Source organism: Bubalus kerabau, chromosome 4 (assembly GCF_029407905.1).
Source record: "Bubalus kerabau isolate K-KA32 ecotype Philippines breed swamp buffalo chromosome 4, PCC_UOA_SB_1v2, whole genome shotgun sequence".
Taxonomy (NCBI): Eukaryota; Metazoa; Chordata; class Mammalia; order Artiodactyla; family Bovidae; genus Bubalus; species Bubalus kerabau.
Window position 1 is genome coordinate 25,840,545 of NC_073627.1, and position 21,356 is coordinate 25,861,900.

Sequence of the window (21,356 nt, forward strand, 5' to 3'; positions counted from 1 at the left end):
GCCCTTGTCTTTCCCTACTCACTTACCTCCTATACCACTCTCTGCCCTTCCCTAAATACCTCACCAGTGGCTTGGATGGAGAAGCTGATATTTGTAACTTCACAATAGGAAAAGAAAGGGTCTTCTTGTCAGTTTCATGAGTAGCACCTCTAAGACAGAATGATCTGCCTGTGTATACACTCCAATAAGACTTTTCCTCCTCAACTAGTTTCCATCCGCCAAATGGCAGCTTTGGTAGCTTCTTATTCCTTTGTTGGGAACAGCATTAAGCTCAGGCAGGGAATACCTTGGCTTCTAAGTTTCAGGCATTCACAGCTTTTAAACAGTCTCTCACAGTCCTCATTTAGGTTGCCAATGACATTTTTTGAAAGGATACAATATTCTGGACACAACCCAATCATCATTAGTTGTTCTTTCCTTTGTTTCACTGTTTCCCCAAATTTTAACAAAAATGATCCTAACCCATCTCCCTTCTTTCCCACCCCACCCCACCCACCCCAAATAATACACCAGTAATAGCCAAAAACTACACACATGCTACGCTGTAAAAATGCAGAGTTAACACTATCGGGAAGAAGGCTGTGTGGGTTGTGGAGATGCTCTTTGAAGATCTACAGTATCTCTTGCTCTCCCACATCCCATTCTATGTTTTGTCCTTCATAGAAGGCCCTTTGCTTTTTTTAAAAGCAAAGTTCAGAACGGGTTGCCTTGAAACACTGACCTTCCTTCCCCTCCACCGGGATGGGTGTGCAAACTGTACAGCATGGAACGGCTTTGAAGCCCTTGGGCTGCTGTAGGGCACAGAAACTATACTGGCTCTTCAAAGGACATCTTCTCAAGCCACCTTTATGGTGTCAAGACAAGGAGAACTCCTTCTTTCCCCACTTGAAACCCACAGTCAGATGTGACAGGGGCTGGTATTCAAGAAAGTTAATTCTTATCATCTTTTTTGTCATCATCCTCTGAGGGGTAAGAATGCCACGTCAGCCTTTCCTCATAGAAGGATATGACAACCTGCGGGCACTTGACATTGGCTTCCTTGGCAGGGACCAGATCAGCCTCATCAGAGTTCTTCCTGTAGAACAAAGCACAAGAGACTTTGAGACCAGGTGCTGGTGGTCTCCTAACATGGATCTCCCAAGAAATTGGGCTTTAAAAATATTAATATATTAATTCCAGAAGTCAGGCCGGGGAAGGATGATAACATGGGGTAAAAGCATCATTTACTAGCAGCTTTTCGTCAAGTAATATCCTCGGATATCTTCTCCCATTGAAAATACCCTCTTTGTCAAAAGCTAACTCTGAACCCCTGGGAACCTCTGAACACCCCCACACATAAAAAACATGACACTCTCAGTTTCTCTGAAGGAGTAAGGAAGGCTACCATATTCCCCCAAAGCCATATCCCAGCTACCAAAAGCCCATGGAGAGATCCTGGCCTGCTAACAGGATTTAATACCATGCTGGATAATAAGATTTAATACCAGTCTGGCTCTGGCCAGAGCCAATGCAGGTGGAGACTTTCTTGCTGATTCATAATCACACTGTTTAACACTACCAAATACCATGCACACACAGATAGGCCACAACTCCCAGGTGCTTTGAAATGGTGCTTCAAGACTGGGAGGAAGAAAATAAAGGGACTGTTATGTAATTCTCTATATTTTTCTGAATTTTAAAATGTTCTCAAAAATTGAAAACCACATACATATTACAAGGGACTTAGGCATAAGCTCTCTCTTCAGGCCACTGGGAACATCCTAGATGAAAGCAGTAGCACAGGGCAGGCAGCAGACAGATACATGTATGAGGGGATCTCTGATGAGGCTCCACACCAGACTTCTGGCACCCCAGCAACATGTATACCTAAGCCCCACAGCCCCACTGATCCAGGGAAGAGTAAGCCAGGAAAGGATGTTTTTGAACAACAGGTAAGAGAATGGGAGGGCAAAGAAGTATAACAGTATGGGAGCCTGAAGCAGCCTACCCCTTGCTGACAATCCAACAACAGCCTCTGAGGTAACAGTTCAGTCATTTCACTGCACAGAAAAATAGCTACTTTAGGGAAATGAACAAGTATCTCCATTCTCCAGGAGAAATAGCTTTAAAATTAACTTGGTTTTATAATCAACATCCAATCTTAACTTGCAGTTACATTCAGCTATAATCTTTACACATACTAGTGAGTCAACCAAAGGGATGTAATGTCAAGCAATAAGGAAGTGCTACCATTACTCAGACTGGTCACATACAGCCACACACAAGTGTATCGTAACTGGATTGAGTAACTCCTGGTATTAATTCTTTTCCCCCATATGCAGCTCCTTAAAATTAACTTTTCTCCTACAGGCAAGCAATAAATAAGCTAAAAGAAGGTCAGGTTCAATAAACACCTAGGGAATGCATGGGAAAAAAAGAAGAGGTTTAGTCACCCACTCCAGTGTTCTTGCCTGGAGAATCCCAGGGACAGGGGTGCCTGGTGGGCTGCCTTCTATGAGGTCGCACAGAGTCGGACACGACTGAAGCGACTTAGCAGGAGCAGCAGCCAGCTATGACACTGGCTTTCAGTGTTCAAGTTAGGTCTCTCTTGCCACCTTCTAAAGGAGAGAAATTAGTATAGATACAAGTTTCCAAGAAGGTTCTAGACTGATAAAGGGATAAAGTCCCTAGAATAATGCTTCCTTGGCAAAGGCTTAGAAGTATTCACTCCTAATTTATATTTTAAAGGTGGTGATTGAGCTCCATTTTGAGGAGAGGAGAACAAGCATTTCCAACAAGCAAGAAAAAGGGAAGAAAAGTCTTCCTTTTGGACAGAGTAGAGAACTTTGGGTTAATTATAGTTCTTAAGAGTCTCAGGACAACTGCTTTCATTAAGATGTTTTATGGAGTACTATTATCACCGGTTATAGTGAAGAAAAGCAGGCTTCTCTGTGCTTAGTAAAGGGGCCTTGCTGACCCCTGCTGGCAGACTTTGCAATTGAAAATTTGCACCAACTGGAAAGGATCTAACCAGGACAAAGGAAGAGCTTCAGAAATTCTTTCCTAACCCTGAGAAGTTAACAGAATTTCTGATTCTGGGGCTAGCCCGATCTCTATTAAGAAGGTGGTGGAAAGGGAGGATGGTTCAATCACATTTCATTTTTTCCCCCTTTATTACAGAAATGAAATGTGATTCCTTCCTGTATATACCTCTCCACTCTAGATTTTGTCCCACCTCCTTAAAAAAAAAGAAAAAAAAAGGGTGGGGGGTAAAAATCTGAGAATCCTAAGGGCCCTACCTGTAACTCATGAGACCAGGTTGGCAGTCAGGCCGAGGGTAATTATTGAAGGACTATGCCATCTTAAAGATTTCACACCTGGGCAACTAGAATTTCCAAGGTCTACCTCTTTTCCTTTGACATGGAACAGATGAGAAGAAGGAGAAAAACACCACCACACAGAGCCACTGGCAGACTCACCATTTCATTAGGAACATGAGTTCTCCACTGGAGTCCGTAGCTCCAATAATCCGCTCTGGTTCCAAACCCCGGGCAAAGCCTCGTGGCTTTTCTGACTGTAAAAACCAGATGGAACAATTTTAACTGTATGGGATTGTTTTCCAGACTAGAGCTACTCCTGTTTTGATGACAATGTAATCAAATCCTTCTGCCAACATTTCACCAATTCTTTGGCTCTAAGTCACAAGCCTTTTAGAATCAGAGTGATTATTCCATCAAGTTTTGATGTGCTTGAGGTTTCCCCATGTGTAAAAAGGGACATTCATCTCAAGCAAAATAAATGTTCACAATTGTTTCTTCACCCTCAAAAGGTACCTTACTTTATGGTACTGAATGGATGAAAACCTGAAATGATTAAAACATTGACAGCATCTCCTCACACAAAATACCCTTGCACTTACTTGTTCTTAAACCTCAGATATGAGTAGATTATGTGGCTTCATGAGAGCCCCCAGACATTTTTAAAGCATTAGCCTATCTAAGACTGCAAAAGGACTGAGATCCAAGCAGCAGCAGAACAAAAGTGCTGAAATTATCTGGCTATCAGTTTCTTTGACAGCAGCATGAATTCTGGGCTAGTAAAAATTCTTACTTCAAGTCTTACCTCTTCTTTCTTCTTCTTTGGTTTGCTCTCCTCCCCCTTATCTTCCGAATCAGAATCAGCTTTGCGTTTGCCTCCCTCTGATTTATCTGTCTCGTGTGCTGTTTTCTGTGACTGCAGAAACTCAGCAATGAGGTCAGGGCAATCCAGGTTCTCTTCTGGTTCCCATGTGTTATCCTCACTGAAACCAGAGGCACAAGAGTCACAAAGTTAGTACACACTCCATCGAGAGGCACAGGAGAACGAGAGCTGCTGTACTTGGAAGAGAACTAGATTCTGTCCAAGACCAAGAACTTGACAAAGTTCAAATTTCTTGGTAAGTGGTAGGGGGCTTTTTAGTATTAACACAAATCGAAAGCTGCCTCATTCAAAAGAAAGTTTGCTTTCTCTTTGCAAACTTGCATCAGTCTTAAGCCACACACAAAACTGCTCATCAGAAACTGGTCATGCATGATAGCATTTCGTATATGTAGATCATTTTCCTAATTAGACTATAAGCCATGGAGGCCAAGCCAGAGTCACAATGTACCCATCAGAGCACCCTGTGCCCTGTGTCATGCACATTATCAGTCTCCTGAGAGACAGTTGGTGATCGGATGAACAGATCTTTCTGGGTGAATCAAACTTACTCTGAGAACCCCTTCCACTTTAGGAGATACTCCACTTTGCCCTTTACCACTCGACGGTCTAGAACTTTTTCCACCACATATTCTTCTTCCTCTTCTTCTAGCACCTCCTCCACTTTCTTCTTGTTTTGTTTTTTCCCCATAGTGCCCGCCAGCTTTCTGGTATAAAGGATGACGCTGCTAAAATGATAAAGGAAATAAAAAGGACATTAGGGCACTCTTCTTAGAGGAATATGCGGATAAGAAAACCAGGGATATAAAAAATGACTTTAATAGGGCCCAATGCTGTTATTAAATGTTATGCCTATTCATTTTCAATAGCCAAGAGTTTTCTGATTATGTTGAACTAGAAAGTTAGTTTTCTAAAAGAGCTCCAACTAATCTCACAGCAAAACTTTATGCCTGCACATCCACTTAAAACTTTTATACTCATTCTAAGTTTAAAAATAACTCCCAATACTTCTTTACTTATGATATCTAAAGTATTACATTAATTTGAAAGAAAAGCAATCTTCCCAAAAATAAGGTCTATACATCAAACCTAAAATATATATAACCCGCTGATCCATGTTTTCTCCTATTTTCTGAATGTTTTTCAATTTCACCAAAGTATTCGACTTGGATTTTTACTATGGCAAATAGCTTATCCTATTTATTAGACATCTAGTTTAATTTTCCCTTCTGTATATGCATATATAATATATACAATTCTTCTGCATTGTTAAGCACCATCTCTTTTGAGTTCCCTTAAGGTTTTTTATGTGATTTTCTTTTCTAAGAATGCCACCATTAATTCTCATTTGTTTTTATTCTTTTTATTTCTAAGTCTGAGAAAGATTCATAAAAATGCCAGAATGACCATGAGATTCTCTAATGATTTTGGAAGTAAGTATGAGAAAAAAGATATCACAGATAACAAAACCTGTATTCTTTTGTATAATATATCATCAAGCTAGATAACCTCTAGGGCTTCCCAGGTGGTGCTAGTGGTAAAGAACCCACGTGCCAACGCAGGAGACATAAGAGACATGGGTTCAATCCCTGGGTTGGGACCCTGGAGGAGGGCATAGCAACCCACTCTAGTATTCTTGCCTGGAGAATCCTATGGACAGAGGAGCCTGGTGGGCTACAATCCACAGGTTGCAAAGAGTCAGACACAACTGAAGCAACTTAGCACACACACACAGTAACCTCTAAGGGTTTTTCCAGTCCCCTACAAATCTGTTCTCTTCGGTCCTTTGTACAACTCATCTAACTGCTGGGTAGGCATAAAGCCTACAACTGTGTCAGTAGGTGGCGCCATAAGATACTAATACAATAAAACTGATCTACAAAACTGGCTGAAATCTACAAACTGATAGATCAGCTACCAAGCAGGAACTATAGAGTCAAAAGTATGGCAGATGATCCAAGACAAGAAAGTGGTTACTACCATGTTTCATGTCTGTATTTAAGGCAGTGCCAATTTGGGGGTTAAACTGCTTATTTCTAGCATCCTTGGGAAAGGAGTCTTACTGAGTGAAAGTATAAACACTTCTACATATTTTTAAACTGGCATGTGGACAGAATATATTTAGAAAGAGCTCATCTATAGACTATATGAAATAAACCTTTCATAAAAATCAGACTCACCATTGTGAATCAGTTACAGTATCTACAGATGTTGAGTTAGTTTACATTCTGAGATATTCTCATTTCGGTACATATGAGCAATTCGGACTAGTGAAACAACAAACATTTGGTTGGCTGCTAGAAAATTTTAGACATTGCTGAAGACTGGAGATTCAAGAAAGTAATTGTCCCTGTTTTCCAGAAACCTGTCTGCCAATTAAAAATAAAGATACGTCTTCCACTAAAGGCATTCTGAACTTTTCACATGAAGAAAGTTTTCTGAGGTGCTTTTAGTGTGGTCTATGGCAACACCCAATGCCCCTGCCCACACAGCTCAAACACACCTCTATGCTGACTCTTCTTCATTTACATTTGCTCATTTCTCTTCTTTTACATACCCAAGATTTTGCTTTCCTCCCCTCCCCCACCCCTCTATGTTTTAGTGCCACATGAGTTTTCCTTTTCCTCTGTTACTGAACAGACTAATCAATGCATTGAACGTCAACTTTGGCTAATTATTGGCTATTGTGCCTCTGATTCAAAGGCTGTTTCTTCTTCCCGGAGGCAAGTATTTTCAGGTTTTCAGAATTCTGATTGCCACGATAAGTGTTATTTTATCAGTAAAGAAAACAAATCTAATTTTTCTTTAGGGTAAGTGCTGCAGTAGTAGCTGCTCCCAAGAACAAGTGCTCTCTTTGCAAGATTTATCATCAGTCTTTGGTTAATGTGCAGAGAAAAATAAATTGACAGTTAGCTTTCAATAACAAAGGGTACCACAACTCCCTACATTAGTTTGGACTCAGAAATTAGAAGCCACTCCCTTTCTAAACAGAAAGAGAACAGTGGTTTACAGACAACTCCAAACCAGTTAACTGTCCCCTAATCAACCTTCTTCTAAGCAATTAAAGAAAGTAAAGAAAAGGCAGTCTTATCACTCTGGCTTCAGAATTAAGAGCTATTTATCTGTGTTGTCTACATTAATAGCTGTATTTGTCTTACAAAAAGTCCTGCTACTACAAAATAACAACAGTTTCTACCTCATCTCTAGCTACTGGGAAATCTGGAATGAGACTTTTTGATTTTCCTCTTATTTAAACTCATTGTCCTAAGAGTTCAAATGAGAAGTGAAGAATGTAGAAAATAGACCTCCACTTCTGTCTTGAGTTTTCTTGACTAGCTCATCCCAGCACCCGTCTCCAAGTTAGATTCTTTATATTGGAGATTCTCAGCCAGGCTTCCCAATGTGAGTTTTTTCCTTTTTTACTGGTACATCTCTGGGGTCCTGAATAAGCCATTTGTCAAAGTCAGTAGAGAAGTGGATTAAATACACAACTCACTCTTCCCACAAAACCAAGCACTTTCAGACAAGCCAAAGTGAAAGTGTTAGTCGCTCAGTCGTGACCAACTCTTTGCGACCCCATGGACTGTAGCCCTCCAGGGTTCTCCATCTGTGGGATTTTCCAGAATACTGGAGTGAATTGCCATTTCCTTCTCTAGGGAATCTTCCTGACTCAAGGATCAAACTTGGGTCTTCCGCATTGTGGGCAGACTCTTTACCTTCTGAGCCACCAGGGAAGTCAGACAAGCCAACATTCCCTTAAATATTATGACAGACCAGTCATTTGCATGTACTTTCCAAACTGATAATGTCCAGAGAAATCCCCTCTCCTTGAATACGGCAGTCTCCAAATACCAGCAGTAATACCTGGAAGGAGGGCTCTCAATTGGAATTGCTTGACAAGGAAATTTCAAAGTAACTCAGATCAGAGTAGTAGCACAATGGAAAAATGCCATTAGTCAATTCTATTTGCCACTCTCTCTAAATATCCTGGCAGCCAAATTATAGCATAAAAAGTGCCAAAATCAATGAACAAAGGGTCAAGATATATATCAGAACATCACAATGTGTACACAGAGGTGAACAGTTCTAAATTAACTCAGAAATCTCAGTCCGTGGACAAGTCTTCTTAAGGGTCATCACGATGTTTCAGACAAAAATACCTATGATCAGTTAAGCTGCTATAATTTTTACCTAGATGTTTAACTGGATCTGCCACATTAAAAAAAATTAATTTTAACTTTTGTCTGTGCTGGGTCTTCACTGCTGCACGCAGGCTTTCTCTAGTCGCAGAGAGTGGGGGCTACTCTAGTTTTGGTGCACAGGTTTCTCATTGCAGTGGCTTCTCTTGTTGCAAGAGTATGGGCTCTAGGGCACCGGGGCTTCAGCAGCTGAGGATGGCTGGTCTCTAGAGGGCAGACATCAGTAGTTGTGGTGCACAGGCTTAGCTGCCCCAAGGCATGTGGGATCTTCCCAAGCAGGGATCGAACCCATGTGCCCTGCTTTGGCAGGCGGATTCTGAACCACTGGACCACGAGGGAAGTCTGATATGCCACATTTAAAATGCCTAGAAAAAAAATACTTTACATTTATATTGCACTTTACAGTTAATGTGCTACCACAACTCATTTGATCTTTGAAATCATCCTATAAAATAAGCCATTCAGATGTCATTGACACCTCAGAGATAACACAACAGATTTACAGGAAATAAACCTCCCAAGGTCACAATTAATAAAATTATAGCACTTCAGTATGCACATTTCCTAGCAGGGCTGAGCTAATGACCCTGCCACACACACAGATCTAGGAGCTAGACCAAACAACATAACACTTAAAGGGAGATTTCCCTCCAGTCTGTACAAGGAAAGGATCTGACTTGATCCCTCTCTACAATCTGTCATCAGTAAATAAGGAAGTGACGGACAATGATTTCTTTCAGTTAATACCTTGAATATGTATAGGTGTTTAATCTACTTGGTCTTTTCCAGTGAGTCTGCTGATGTGGAGAGCACACTCACTTGAAAAGACCCGCATGCTGGGAAAGACTGAAGGCAAAAGAAGGGGGCGGCTGAGGAAGAGATGGTTAGATAGCATCACTGACTCAATGGACATGAATTTGAGCAGACTCTGGGAGATGGTAGAGGTTCGAGGAGCCTGGTGTGCTGCATCCTTGGGGTTGCAACTTAGCAAATGAACAGCTGTTAATTAAATCAACAGGTGTGACAAAGTTTTGGCTTTTAGGGCCCCAGGAGTCTTCTGAGTCTTTTAAATTGACAAGTGCTGTGTGCTCAGTTGTTTCAGTCATGTCCGACTCTTTGCAACCCCATGGACAGCAACCCGCCAGGATCCTCTGTCCGTGGGATTTTCCTGGCAAGAACACTGCTAGGAAAATGGGTTGCCATTTCCTCCTCTAGGGGTTCTTCCCAACCCAGGGATCAAACTCACATCTGCAATTCAGGTGGATTCTTTGCCACTGAGCCAATAGGGAAGCCCTGACAAGTACAGAATTTTGCATTTTTGTTGCTTAGCAAGTAGGCTAATGCCAGTTTTAAGAACCCAAACTTGTTCTATGGTGTCCCAATGAATCTAGGAATAGTGTAAATCTGAAGCAAGAGTCATGAACTCATAGCTCTTTAAGAGAAAAAAACACAGTTGAGATTCTCCTAGACACCCCTCCACTCTTACAGTTAAGAGCTAGAAAATGGAAAGGAGTAACACCGCTGCTTGCAGGCAGAAGACAGTGAAGTATCAGACACAGGATTAGGCATTCTGTTTTTGAATACAGGCATACCTCCAAACCTCTACAATAAAATGAGTCTCACAACTTTTCTCTTTTCCCAGTGCATAGAAAAGTTGTTCACACTATACTGTAGTCTACTAAGCATGCAATAGCATTATGTCTAAATAACCAATACATATACCTTAAAAATACTGCTAAAAATGCTAACCATCATTTGCACCTTCAGCAAGTCATAATCTTTTTGCTAGTGAAGAGTCTTGCCTTCATGTTGATGGCTGCAGGCTGATGAAGGTGGTACATTATGAAAGATCGGGTGGTTATGACAGTTTCTTAAAATAAAACAATGAAGTTCCCCACATTGACTCTTCCTTTCATAAAGTGCTTTCTTTGTAGTACTCATGCTATTTGATAGCCTTTTACCCACAGAACTTCAAAATTGGAGTCAGTCCTGTCAAACCCTGCTGTTGCTTTATCAAATGAGTTTGTATAATATTCTGAATCCTTTGTTGTCACTTCAACAACCTTCACAGTATCTCCACCAGGAGTAGATTCTATCTCAAGAAACCACTTTTTTGGCTCAACCATAGGAAGCAACTCCTCATCAGTTTAAGTTTTATTTTGAGATTGCAGTAATTTACTCTTCAGACTCCCCTTCTAAATCTAATTATCTTGCCATTTCCACTACATGTGCATTTCCTTCACTAAAGTCTTGAACTCCTCAAGGTCATCCATAAGGGCCAGGAATTAACTTCTTCCAAATTCCTGTTAGTGTTGATATTTTGACCTCTTCCAATGAACCACGAATGTTCTTAATGGTATCTAGAATGGTGAATCCTTTCCAGAAGGTTTTCAATTTTCTTTCCCCAGATCTATCAGAGGAGTCACTATCTATGGCCATTATAGCCTTACAAAATGTATTTCTTAAATAGTAACACTTGAAAGTCAAAATGATTCCTTGATCTACTGGCTGCAGAATGATGCTGTGTTCGCAGGCATGAAAACAACATTAATCTTTTACATCTCCTTTAGAGCTCTTGGGTGACCAAGTGTATTATCAATGAGCAGTAATATTTTGAAAAGAATCTTTTTTCCTGAGCAGTAGGCCTCAACAGTGGGCTTAAAATACTGTAACTTTATTGTGTGCAGCAGATCTTTTCACACCAAGTATTAGTTTTTCCATGTGAAATAAATTAAAATTTAAAATGATAAAGTTACTGTTAAGGAGATGCACTGGGCAATAGAAAAAGCTCAAGAGTTTTTGTCTGAAACTGGAAAGCAGAATAGTCTGGAAAAAAGGGATATAAGGAAAGTACCATACATTGCTAAGACCAAAAAATGCAGGGGGCCATGTTGTAAATTGTGTTGTAAACAGATGCGCTGTCATCCAGGTTTTGTTATTCCCTTTAAACAGTCAGATTAGATTTTTAAGGGCCCTAAGATTTTTGGAATCGTAAATGAGCACTAGCTTCAACTGAAAGTCACCAGCTATCTTAGCCCCTATAGAGTCAGCCTATCCTTTGAAGCCAGGTATTGACTTCTCCTCTCTTGCTATGACTTTATCATAGCAAGATGACGAGACGGCATCTTCTTCCAATAGAAGGTTGTTTCATCTACACTGAAAATACGTTGTTTACTGTAGCCAACTTCATTAATTATTTCAGCTAGATCTTCTATAACTTGCTGTACCTTCTACACCAGCACTTGCACCCCTTGCATCACCTTGCACTTTTAAGTTACGAAGACAGCTTCTTTCTTTAAACCTTACTAACCAACCTCTGCTGACTTTTCTGCAGCTACCTTACCTTGCGAGGCTTTCATAGAAATGAGGAGTTAGGGCCTTCTCTGGATTAGACTTTGCCTTAAGGAAATGCTGTAACTGGTTTAATCTTCTATCCAGACCATTAAAACTTTCTACATATGAGCAAAAGGCTGTTTTGTTTTCTTATCATTCATGTGTTCACTGGAGTAGCACTTTTAATTTCCTTCAGAAACTTCCTTTGCATTCATAACGTGGCTAACCAGTGCCTATCTTTGGCCTTCGGCTTTTAACATGCCTTCCTCATTAAAACTTAATAGTTTTTAGCCTCTAAAGTGAGTGACACAACTTTTCCTTTCACTTGAATACTTAAGAGGGCATTGTAGTGTTATTAAATGGCCTAATTTCAAGGAATAGGGAGGCCTGGGGAGAGGAAGAGACTGGAACAGCTGGCAGGTTAAGTTCTGCTGTCTTAAATGGGCATGGTTTGTGGCACCCAAAAACAATCACAATAGTAATATAAAAGATCACTGGTCACAGATCACTATAACAAATTTAACAGTAATGAAAAGTTTGATGTATTGAGAGAATTGCCAAAATGTGACACAGAGACATAAAGTGAGCAGATGCTGTTGGAAAAATGGCACTGATAGACTTATTCGACCGACACAGGGTTGCCATAAACTTTTAACTTGTAAACCTTCAATTTGTAAAAAATTCAATTATCTTCAAAACACAATACAGTGAAGTGCAATAAAGTGAAGTCCGAGTGAAAGGGTATGAGAAGGATCTGAGAAGACAATGTGAGCATAGCTCCTGATTGCCATCACGTACGTGAATTATAAAGGGCTACCCCAGAACTTCTAAGCTGATTTCTTGCCAGCTTTCAGAAAGGTCAAACTCCAGATGTGAGGACAAGGTAGTATCTACAGACCTCTGAAACCAGACCAGTAGGGCGTTTTCAGTAAATGCTAAGGTAAAACACACTGGTCTGGTGAGTCTATATTAAGAAAGAATTCACAGGAAAGCAGACCTTGAACAGAGAACTTTCACCTAAATGAGAAAAAGACTCACCTATGGAATTTATAAACACAGAAGTCTACATCCAGTGAGTCAAAAAATAGAGTATGTGTATTATTTTTAAAAATATTTTGTTTTTCTAATTGTAATATATGTATTCATATTCAATTACAAAATTACTTAATGTAGGAAATCAGTTTCCTTCCTCAAAATCTGTCTTTGTCCTTCTACATGTAAACTGACCCAGATGTACATGTGAAAGTAGATACTACAGTTCTATACTTTGCCTTTTAATATAATGTATCTCTGACATTGTTCCATAAAGATCTCCATTCTTAAACTGCAAAGTATTCCATATGTATGGACACACCATACTCTAACCATTCACCTAGTGATGAAAATTTTGGTTGTTTACTATTTTTTATTATCACAAACAGTGTTGCTTTGATCACGACATCTCATCTTTAAAAGCTCCTTAAGCGATCTGATGCACATCCTCGGAAAAAAGCCACTGCTACAAGAGGATTGACAGAAGCTACATTCCTCAGTAAAATGACATAATTATTGCAAACACAAATCAATTCTTATATTTAGCGAAAAGGTAGGTGAACATTTTACTTTCTCCATAAAGCCCATTATTCCAGCCCATTTAGAATAAGGCTGGAACAGTAAGTGATAACTGATGTTCTTGAAAACAAAACCTCTCTATCATCTTCAACAGCATTCACTCTAGACCTTTTTTCTCCTAGCAATGAAACTGGAAGAGTACTGCTTGAAGACTCCTTATAATTCCTCTAACCAGATGAAAGCTAGCTAGTATGAGCACCAGAAGCATATCTTTCCTGTCCTCGATCTCTCAAAACTATGCCTATAGGCATTATGTGTATTTACTGCAAACTCAGTTTCCTCATCTGTAAGACAGGTGTAGTAACTCCATGGAATTCCTCTGGGGTGAGCTTTTTATGACCTTCTGGCATTCATTATCTATTTACATATCTGTACCTATGTTCTACTTCATTAATTATGTACTGCTTTAAGCATAACTCTGAAATCCAGTGCAATGGGAACTTGGTGGGAAAATACCATTTTCTTCCCCCTATGTATATGGCTGAAATTCATGGCTAGGTTTTTCAAAACATCAGAGCAGCTCCAGAACACACTCAAGAAGGACCCAGATCTGACTGATAAGAATGACGAGTAATTACAAAACAGAAACCAAGATCTCATTTCTGGAATACTGAGAGAGAAGAGCTGCCAGAAACTGAGAAATCACATTTCATAACCTGAAGTGTAGAAATTCCTTATGTTCTTTCTTTTATCTCATCCAGGCAGAAAAATAAAGACCTTGTAGTAAACGGCAAAAGGAATCCATCTTCCTATGAAGATAGGTGAGGAAAAGGAAGTAAATTCTGGATACAAACAATGGAAAATTTCAACAGAATTATTTGCAAAAGGAATTTTAAGATTTCTAGAGAAACTACATAAATACCAAGTCAGTTTTAATGATTTATATGATAAAGTTCTATAATAAACTTCAGAGATTATGGTTTCAGGCTCTGATTTTACAGATATACTTTTCAAAAAGGTCAATTACTCAATTAAATGAATGGTCTAAGAATTCATGTAGCTTTTACTGAGTTCAGGACAAAATTATGACATTGATTTCTCTCTATTCATACTCTGTATCTGGTTTCTTACTAAATCCTGTTGATTTTTTATCTTAAATATCTTTTAACTTATACATTTGTCTAGTCCCACTACTACCATCCTACTCCAGGTAACCACCATCTCCTGTCCAGGTAACTCCTAACCCAGTTCATTCTCAACAGCAGCCACTGATGTAAAAATGAAGACCTCCATACCATTAACTGCATTTGAACTGAAGACCACTGCATCTAACCCTATCAATCATGATTACCTTGCCCTTTGCCCCATCTTCCACTTAACCACTTCCCTTAACTAAAATGCCCACATAAGAAGCATCCTTGAAGCCCCAGACTAGGTTTAGATTAACTCTTCCTGTGAACATACTCCTACATCATCTACTGAGCGTCTATTATGTGTGAGACACTAGAAAAATGGGGAGAACACCACAAACAAAATTCCTGGTCTCTTAGAGTTTATATTCTAACGTGGACAAATAAGTGAGCATGAGTGGGAGTGTATGCACACATGTGTCTGCAGAGTAGGGCTCAGACAAGCAGCAAGATAACACTAATGGGACTTCCCTAGTGGTGCAGTGGTTAAGATCTCGCCTTCCAATGCAGAGGGTGTGGGTTATTGTCAGGGAGCTAAGATTCCACATGCTTCGCCACCAAAACATAAAACAGAAGCATTACTGTAACAAATTCAATAAAGATTTTAAGGAGACAACTTGACAAAACTTAGAAACATATAGCAAATTTAGAGAACAGTGGGTTCAAAGTCCTAGGGTGAGAAGAGCTTGCTTTATCTGAGGAACACAAGTGTGGCCAGGTAGAAAGAGCTAGACTGAGGGAGCAGCAGACAAGAACCAGATGATAATTACTGTGCATTTCACTCCCCACTTCATTCCTTCTTCATCTAGCTCCTTTTTCCATTCCATGTTTTCCTGACCTGTCTTTTGCCTCTAGCTTAGGTTCAAGGCCTAGTCAGTTAACAGCATAAAAGTTAATGACTACAGCTCTACTAGCTTTTAATATCATCTATTAAAAAAAAGTAAAAAAAAATAAGCATTTACTGAGAGCCTGGGTGGTAAAAGGTAACCAACCAATTTATTCCAGCTAAAGCACTGAAAGCTTCTGAAAGTTCCACATCACAGGAACCCCTTCGACCCAGGCAAATGGAACTGTTGGGCTAGGGTAGCAGGATCTGCAGACTCACAGAAGTACAGGCCTTTGAAAATGCCATAAAGGTTAGTAATAACATATAACTTATGCTGAATACTGAACACTTAATGCATAGAAAGGCACTTAATTCAACTCTCACAACAAACACTATTAAGTCCATTTCAGGAAACTAAGGCTTTCTGAAGCACAGGAAAATTCCCAAAGTCTCCCAAGGGTAAGACACAGAACCAGGACTGTAAGATTAAAAACATACAAAAAAGTACAAAAGCAACTGAAGTTCATTTTCATTTCAACAGAAGAAATAACAGGAGTATGTAATAATTTGCAAAAGAAATATAAGCAAGAATAAGTAGCCACAAAAGTATTACTGGGGTTTAGAAAAATAAATAGCTAGGGTGACTAGAGGTTTTGAAAAGTCAGGATTTGAGGTAAGGCTCCAACAGCATTTGAAAAGTGGGACTGGAGGGAGGCAATTTAAGCCCAGGGAACTATTGTTAACAAATGCAATGAGGCACTTCTGAGGTAGGCAGGGTGTAAACCATCTTGGGTGGGAGTAGACTGAATAGGAAAGCAGCAGGTAACTGCTGCAAAATTTTCTGCAGTCTCCTCCTCCTTCCTTAGAAAGGCCAAACTCCTCAGTGTAACATCTAACACCCTTTAGATTCACCTATTCCAGACTCCCACTTCCCTCACAAATCTTACATTCCTGTCAAAACAGAAAACTATAACCTGAACACACCTGCACACTTCCTCCATGCATGGATTTGCTCTTTACTTAGAAGTGTGTGTGCGCACACGCTCAGTGTGTCCAGCTGTTTGCGGCCCCATGGACTGCGGCCTGCCAGGCTCTTCTGTCCATGGAATTTTCCAGGCAAGAATACTGGAGTGGGTTGCTACTATCCTGTCCAAAACTAGTAGTCAAAATCTTATCCATCCTTCAAGGGCTAGAGCAAATGCTACTTCTTCCATCACGTCTACACAACTTTGCCAAGTATTATTTCTCTTTTTCTTGTAATTACCAAAGCATTTTGTTTTTATTTTTACTCAGACACTCAATTAAAGGTAGGTCTGGACCTGGCTTATGGTGCTGAACCCCATATGGGCAATAAGAATGGATGTCTCAGAATCAGATAACCAAGGAACAGAGGTTGAAAGCTCTTAGCTTTTCAGGGAAAGCTCAGTAAACAAATTGGATTATGATCAGTAGCATTACTGATCATAGAAAGGCAGGTGAAGGCATGTATAGAACATTCAATTTGTAGTCCTTCTGACTCATGTTTCTAAATGCTTTTAGTTCGTCCGTTAGCTGTAGCTGTTTGTGAGGCAAATGCTTTCCAGATGGAAAACTTTACTGAGCAAAAAACAAGAATTTGTGCCACATACCCAGTGAGCAGGACTTTCTTTTTAAAGGAACCCCTGTCCTCGAATTTTGGGATCTAGGACTAGAATATCAGTGTGAAAATAAAATTAGAATTTTATCTGAGATGTGTCCAAAACTTTGGCTAACTCCTTTTCATTGTGCTGATGTAAATAAAACTATATATATATATAAGCCACAGGTATCTGTAAATATTAGCAAGACACAATGATACCAGGAGCAAATCTTTTAGTTTAAAATGAAATAAAAGTGATTAGAAAGCAAGACCAGAATTATGACTAAGTTGGAATTAAAAGCAGAGACCAAAGCATTCATAGACAACAAAACAAAATCAGAATAATGACACTAACTTCTCAAATACCACAGTTGTTAAGCTTTCAATGTGTTAGCTACTATTAAAGAAAGGCACAATTTCACAGACAAATCAGGCCATCCTCTCTTGGTCAGCAAATCACAAAAGCTTAAAGGCAGTAACTCAAATACTTACACGATCAGAATTTTGTCCTTATTCAAATAACTTCTTCAATTAACCTTGGAAAGGCTATTCAAGTTTCCAATACACATTGCTATTGAAAAATACCTAGCTCCATACAAAGGACACAAAATTTTCAAAATACTTACATAACAGAAAATATTCAAAGTACTATATAGCTTGCTGTTGAAACCCAGATCCTGAGTGCTCTCCTAGTCCTGGCTTAGGGTATTTAAAAGTGCCACTTACACAATCTGCATACCTTTTCTGTATTTAATACCTGGGTGACTATATTAAAAATGGAGGCTAAGACAAGAATGCCAAGGGCAACAGTTTTACTCTGCCAAATGTCATAGAACAAAAACAGGCAAATTGCTTACATAAATGCACAGAGTTATTCTGCTAACACAGGGAATTCTCAGGAAGATCTCAAAGCCCTATCCATTCATTCAACAATATGAATGAACTATATGTTAGTCTTGGATGAACAAGAGCCATGGCTCATCCTACACGAACCCATAAACTAGCCATTAGCATCTTATTTAAAAAACTACCCAGAAAAATAAACTACAATGTAAAAATTCATCAAATACAACGGAAAATCTGTTATACCATCAGAGACAGTATACAAAAAGGGAAGATTTCATTGGTAAACTACTAGAAAATGACAAAAATGCATCACTTCTCTTTAAGTGGTGTGAATTCAAAAAGAAATATTTTCCTAGTCTCTAAAATGGTCACCAGAAGATAGAATGGTTGCTTCCTTTCTTTAGATGATGATAAAAATATTAGTATCGTGTAGTCAAACTGAAGGATAGAGTATTCTTTCTCGGTCTCCTTTAATCAAGAAGCTAGAAGCACAAAGCTATATGATATTTACATTTTTAATGGGAAAAAAAAAAATTAGGCTACAGCAGCCAATGAAGAAAACAGCACCACAGAGAAAATTGTAAAGGACTGAAGAGTCTGAACTGCCCTAAAGCTTTATCAAGGAGTGGCCGATTCCAACGGCTCTTCAATAATATCACTTTCCATATAAATACCTGTAAGCACTTTGGAATACAGACACTAATTTCCCAACTGTATTCCTGCAGCCATTCCAAAATCTCGGACCTTTTAAAACTATTCCAAAATGCCAACCTGAGCCTTAACACAATTGAGAAGGGTTATCTTAAACCCCCGGCCAGAGGTTCTGGTATAACTGATCTTCTTGTAAATGCCACCTCAACAGAGTCGAACCAGTAACACGTCTGAATGCAAGAGCAATCCAAGAAAAACCTTCATCTGAAGTTTTGAAAAAGGGGTAAAGTAGTGCTCCCTTCGTGTTCAAATTTTCTAGCAAGGACAAGCTGGCTAAAAAACTTCAGAGCTCAAGGAAAAAAATCGCACAGTCTCATGAACTTTTCCACGTTCTCTCTCAACTTCCCACACCATCTCACAATCTCTCACTAACTTCATTCCTTAAATATGAACTCATCTACACATTTCTACAATTTCACTGCCTTTTGTGACCAGCAACAATCCCAGATAAAAACGTATGTAATTATGAACTAAAGCAAGAGTTGCACTGGGTCTTTTTAACTCCTTAAAGGAAATACCGAGTGAAGGAGGCAGGAGAAAACCTGGAAAAGATAATAAAATGCGTTCCATCTTTTTTCCACACATTATTCTTACAGCCGATCAACCAGGAAGCAAGCGGTGGCCAGTTTTTCCCTTTTCTTGTGCAAGCCTCACAGAAAAGCTCTCGGGACCTCCGCCCACTTACTCTTAACAGTTTCTCCCCGCCACCCCCAGTCCCCGAGCAAAACCAGGCAAATACCACCCCTCCTTCTAGGCCCTTCCCCAATTTACTCAACAGACCTCCCCAAAGCACTACGCTTTGGGCTGCCCTGCCCCCCACCCCCTTACAATTTCCTCGAAGTTACTGCTCCGCAACTCCGCAAGCGGAGTTCCTATGGCAGCCCTGGCGGGACCCAATATTCTCAGGTTACATTTCTAACCTCGGGTCTTACAGTCGTCAACCCTCCCTACGTTGGTTCAAGCGCCCAGGATGTCCCGTCCGTCCTCTCCCCAATTTACTATGTTTCCTCTCCAGCCCAATCCCCCAGCCGTCCACCCAACCCACGTAGCATTGTCTTGGTCTACTCAGGCCGAAGGGCGACGCGCAAATGCTCGGCCCACCCCAAATCGCTTCAATCTCTGGCTCCGGACTCGCCGCCCCGCCCTCTCCATCTTCTCGCGCTCTTCGCCCTACCCACTGCGCCCGGCAGAAGGCTCGGCGCGGGGAGGGAGAGAGACTCGGGCGCGCTCTCCGCTCCTAACCTCCGCCGCGAGCTCGCGGCCCCTGATCCAGGGCTCCCGCCGCCGCCGCCGCCGCGCGCCATCCCCCCGCTTGCCCGCCTCTAGCGGGCTCTTCACCTCAGAGCAGCGCCCACAAGCCCGAGAGGAATCGGTGTCGCGCTACTGGCGGGTCTTGTCCGGCCGGCCGGGGGAGTGGCGACCAGAAAAGCAACAAGCCGGGTGACCACTGTCGAGCCCCCTCACTGAAGCGGCGTACCGCAGGCCCCTGCCAACGGCCCTCCCCTCGGACGAACAAAAGAGCCTCGCACTCTGCGCTGCCCGCCGCCCGCACTGCGCAGGCGCGACGACCCACCGCACAGCAATATGGGACTCGGAGTCCATCCCGGACTACAAGACCCGAAGTGCTGCGCGCCTTCCACGGCGCCACGCACAGTTTGCCAGGGTTTCGAGAAGTTTTAATTTTTCAACCGCTAGTGCCGAAGAGACTGTAGTTCAGAACGCTGCAACCTAGCAAACTAAAACGTGTGGTTTTACAAACGAACCCCTGGATGTTCGGTGTAAAATATAAACCACTTTTGGACAGTAGTTCACATTCTTGAAAATTTTGAATCTTATTTCTTACCAGATCTCTATAAGGCTTTCTCACCAGATCTTTATAAGGCTTCTAGTTCTCATAGTTGAGATTAAAGTACTTCCCCTTCGATGCCTTCCCTGACCTCCTAAGCTAGGCTAGGTCCCCCTGGTAGGTGTCATTCATGATATCCTGAACTTCCCCCTTAAACTGGCTGTACGAATGGGAGGCTTTAGTGCCGAAACCCTCAATATCCATGAGTACCCTTCCCTCAACTCAGCCTCCTCAAAGACACACAGAAATAGGCAAAAAACCTGTTTCTTATTCTTTGAGACAAGTGTCCTAGTTTTGATTTCAGCTAGACTGCTGTCCCCAAACCTGTTCATGTGGAAATTCGGTCTCATGATAATGTTCACCCTACTTGACTGTCATTAATTAGTGTCTGTCTTCTTTGTTGGACTTAAAACTCCACTCCCGTTAGCGCAGAAACCTCGGCCCAGTTCAGCGCCTAGCATAAGACAGTCAAATCAACATTTGTTGAATAAATGATTAAATAGGTGAATATGCGGGCTTCCCTTGTGGCTCAGCTGATAAAGAAAATGCCTGCAATGTGGGATACCTGGGTTCGATCCCTGGGTTGGGAAGATCCCCTGGAGAAGGGAAAGGCTACCCACTTCGGTATTCTGGCCCGGAGAATTCCATGGACTGTATATTCCCTACAGTTGCAGAGTCTGACAGGACTGAGCCTGAGCGACTTTCACTTTCACTTCTCAGGTGGCTCAGTGGTAAAGAACCTCCCTGCCAATGCAGGAGACGCAGATTGGATCCCTGGGTCAGGAAGATTCCCTGGAGGAGGAAATACCAACCCACTCCAGTATTCTTGCTGGAAATTCCCACGGATGGGGGAGCCTGGCGTGCTGCATACCGTGGGGTCGCAAAGAGTCAGACACCACTGGGGCAACCTAGCACACGCTCGTAGGAGCAACTGAGCATGCACACAAATTAATGTTCTTTTCCTCCTTGAAAGAAAATGGAGGTGATCAAGCTTTCTTCCATCTCTTTTCTTCACATCACATTCGTAGGGTTTTTCCATTTCCCCCTTACTCTACATTTC

General features: G+C 41.0%; 1 protein-coding gene across 3 annotated transcripts; it reads right to left on the bottom strand.

The window, feature by feature from the left end:
- Positions 1–623: 623 nt before the first annotated feature.
- CBX1 (chromobox 1) lies at positions 624–20,546 on the bottom strand. 3 transcript variants are annotated; one of them, XM_055576084.1, is made up of 5 exons: positions 19,693–20,525; positions 4,728–4,904; positions 4,102–4,279; positions 3,459–3,553; positions 624–1,075 (listed from the first exon to the last, which is right to left on the bottom strand). In XM_055576084.1, exons 1-5 carry the CDS (start codon positions 19,752–19,754, stop codon positions 931–933), a joined length of 657 nt encoding a protein of 218 aa, XP_055432059.1. In that variant the 5' UTR covers positions 19,755–20,525; the 3' UTR covers positions 624–930. The 3 variants fall into 3 exon arrangements, with proteins under 3 accessions (XP_055432059.1, XP_055432058.1, XP_055432060.1); XM_055576083.1 differs by lacking the exon at positions 624–1,075 and adding an exon at positions 1,428–1,620 and having other exon boundaries at positions 19,693–20,546; XM_055576085.1 differs by lacking the exon at positions 624–1,075 and adding an exon at positions 1,428–1,620 and having other exon boundaries at positions 19,789–20,511.
- Between the last annotated feature and the right edge of the window lie 810 nt (positions 20,547–21,356).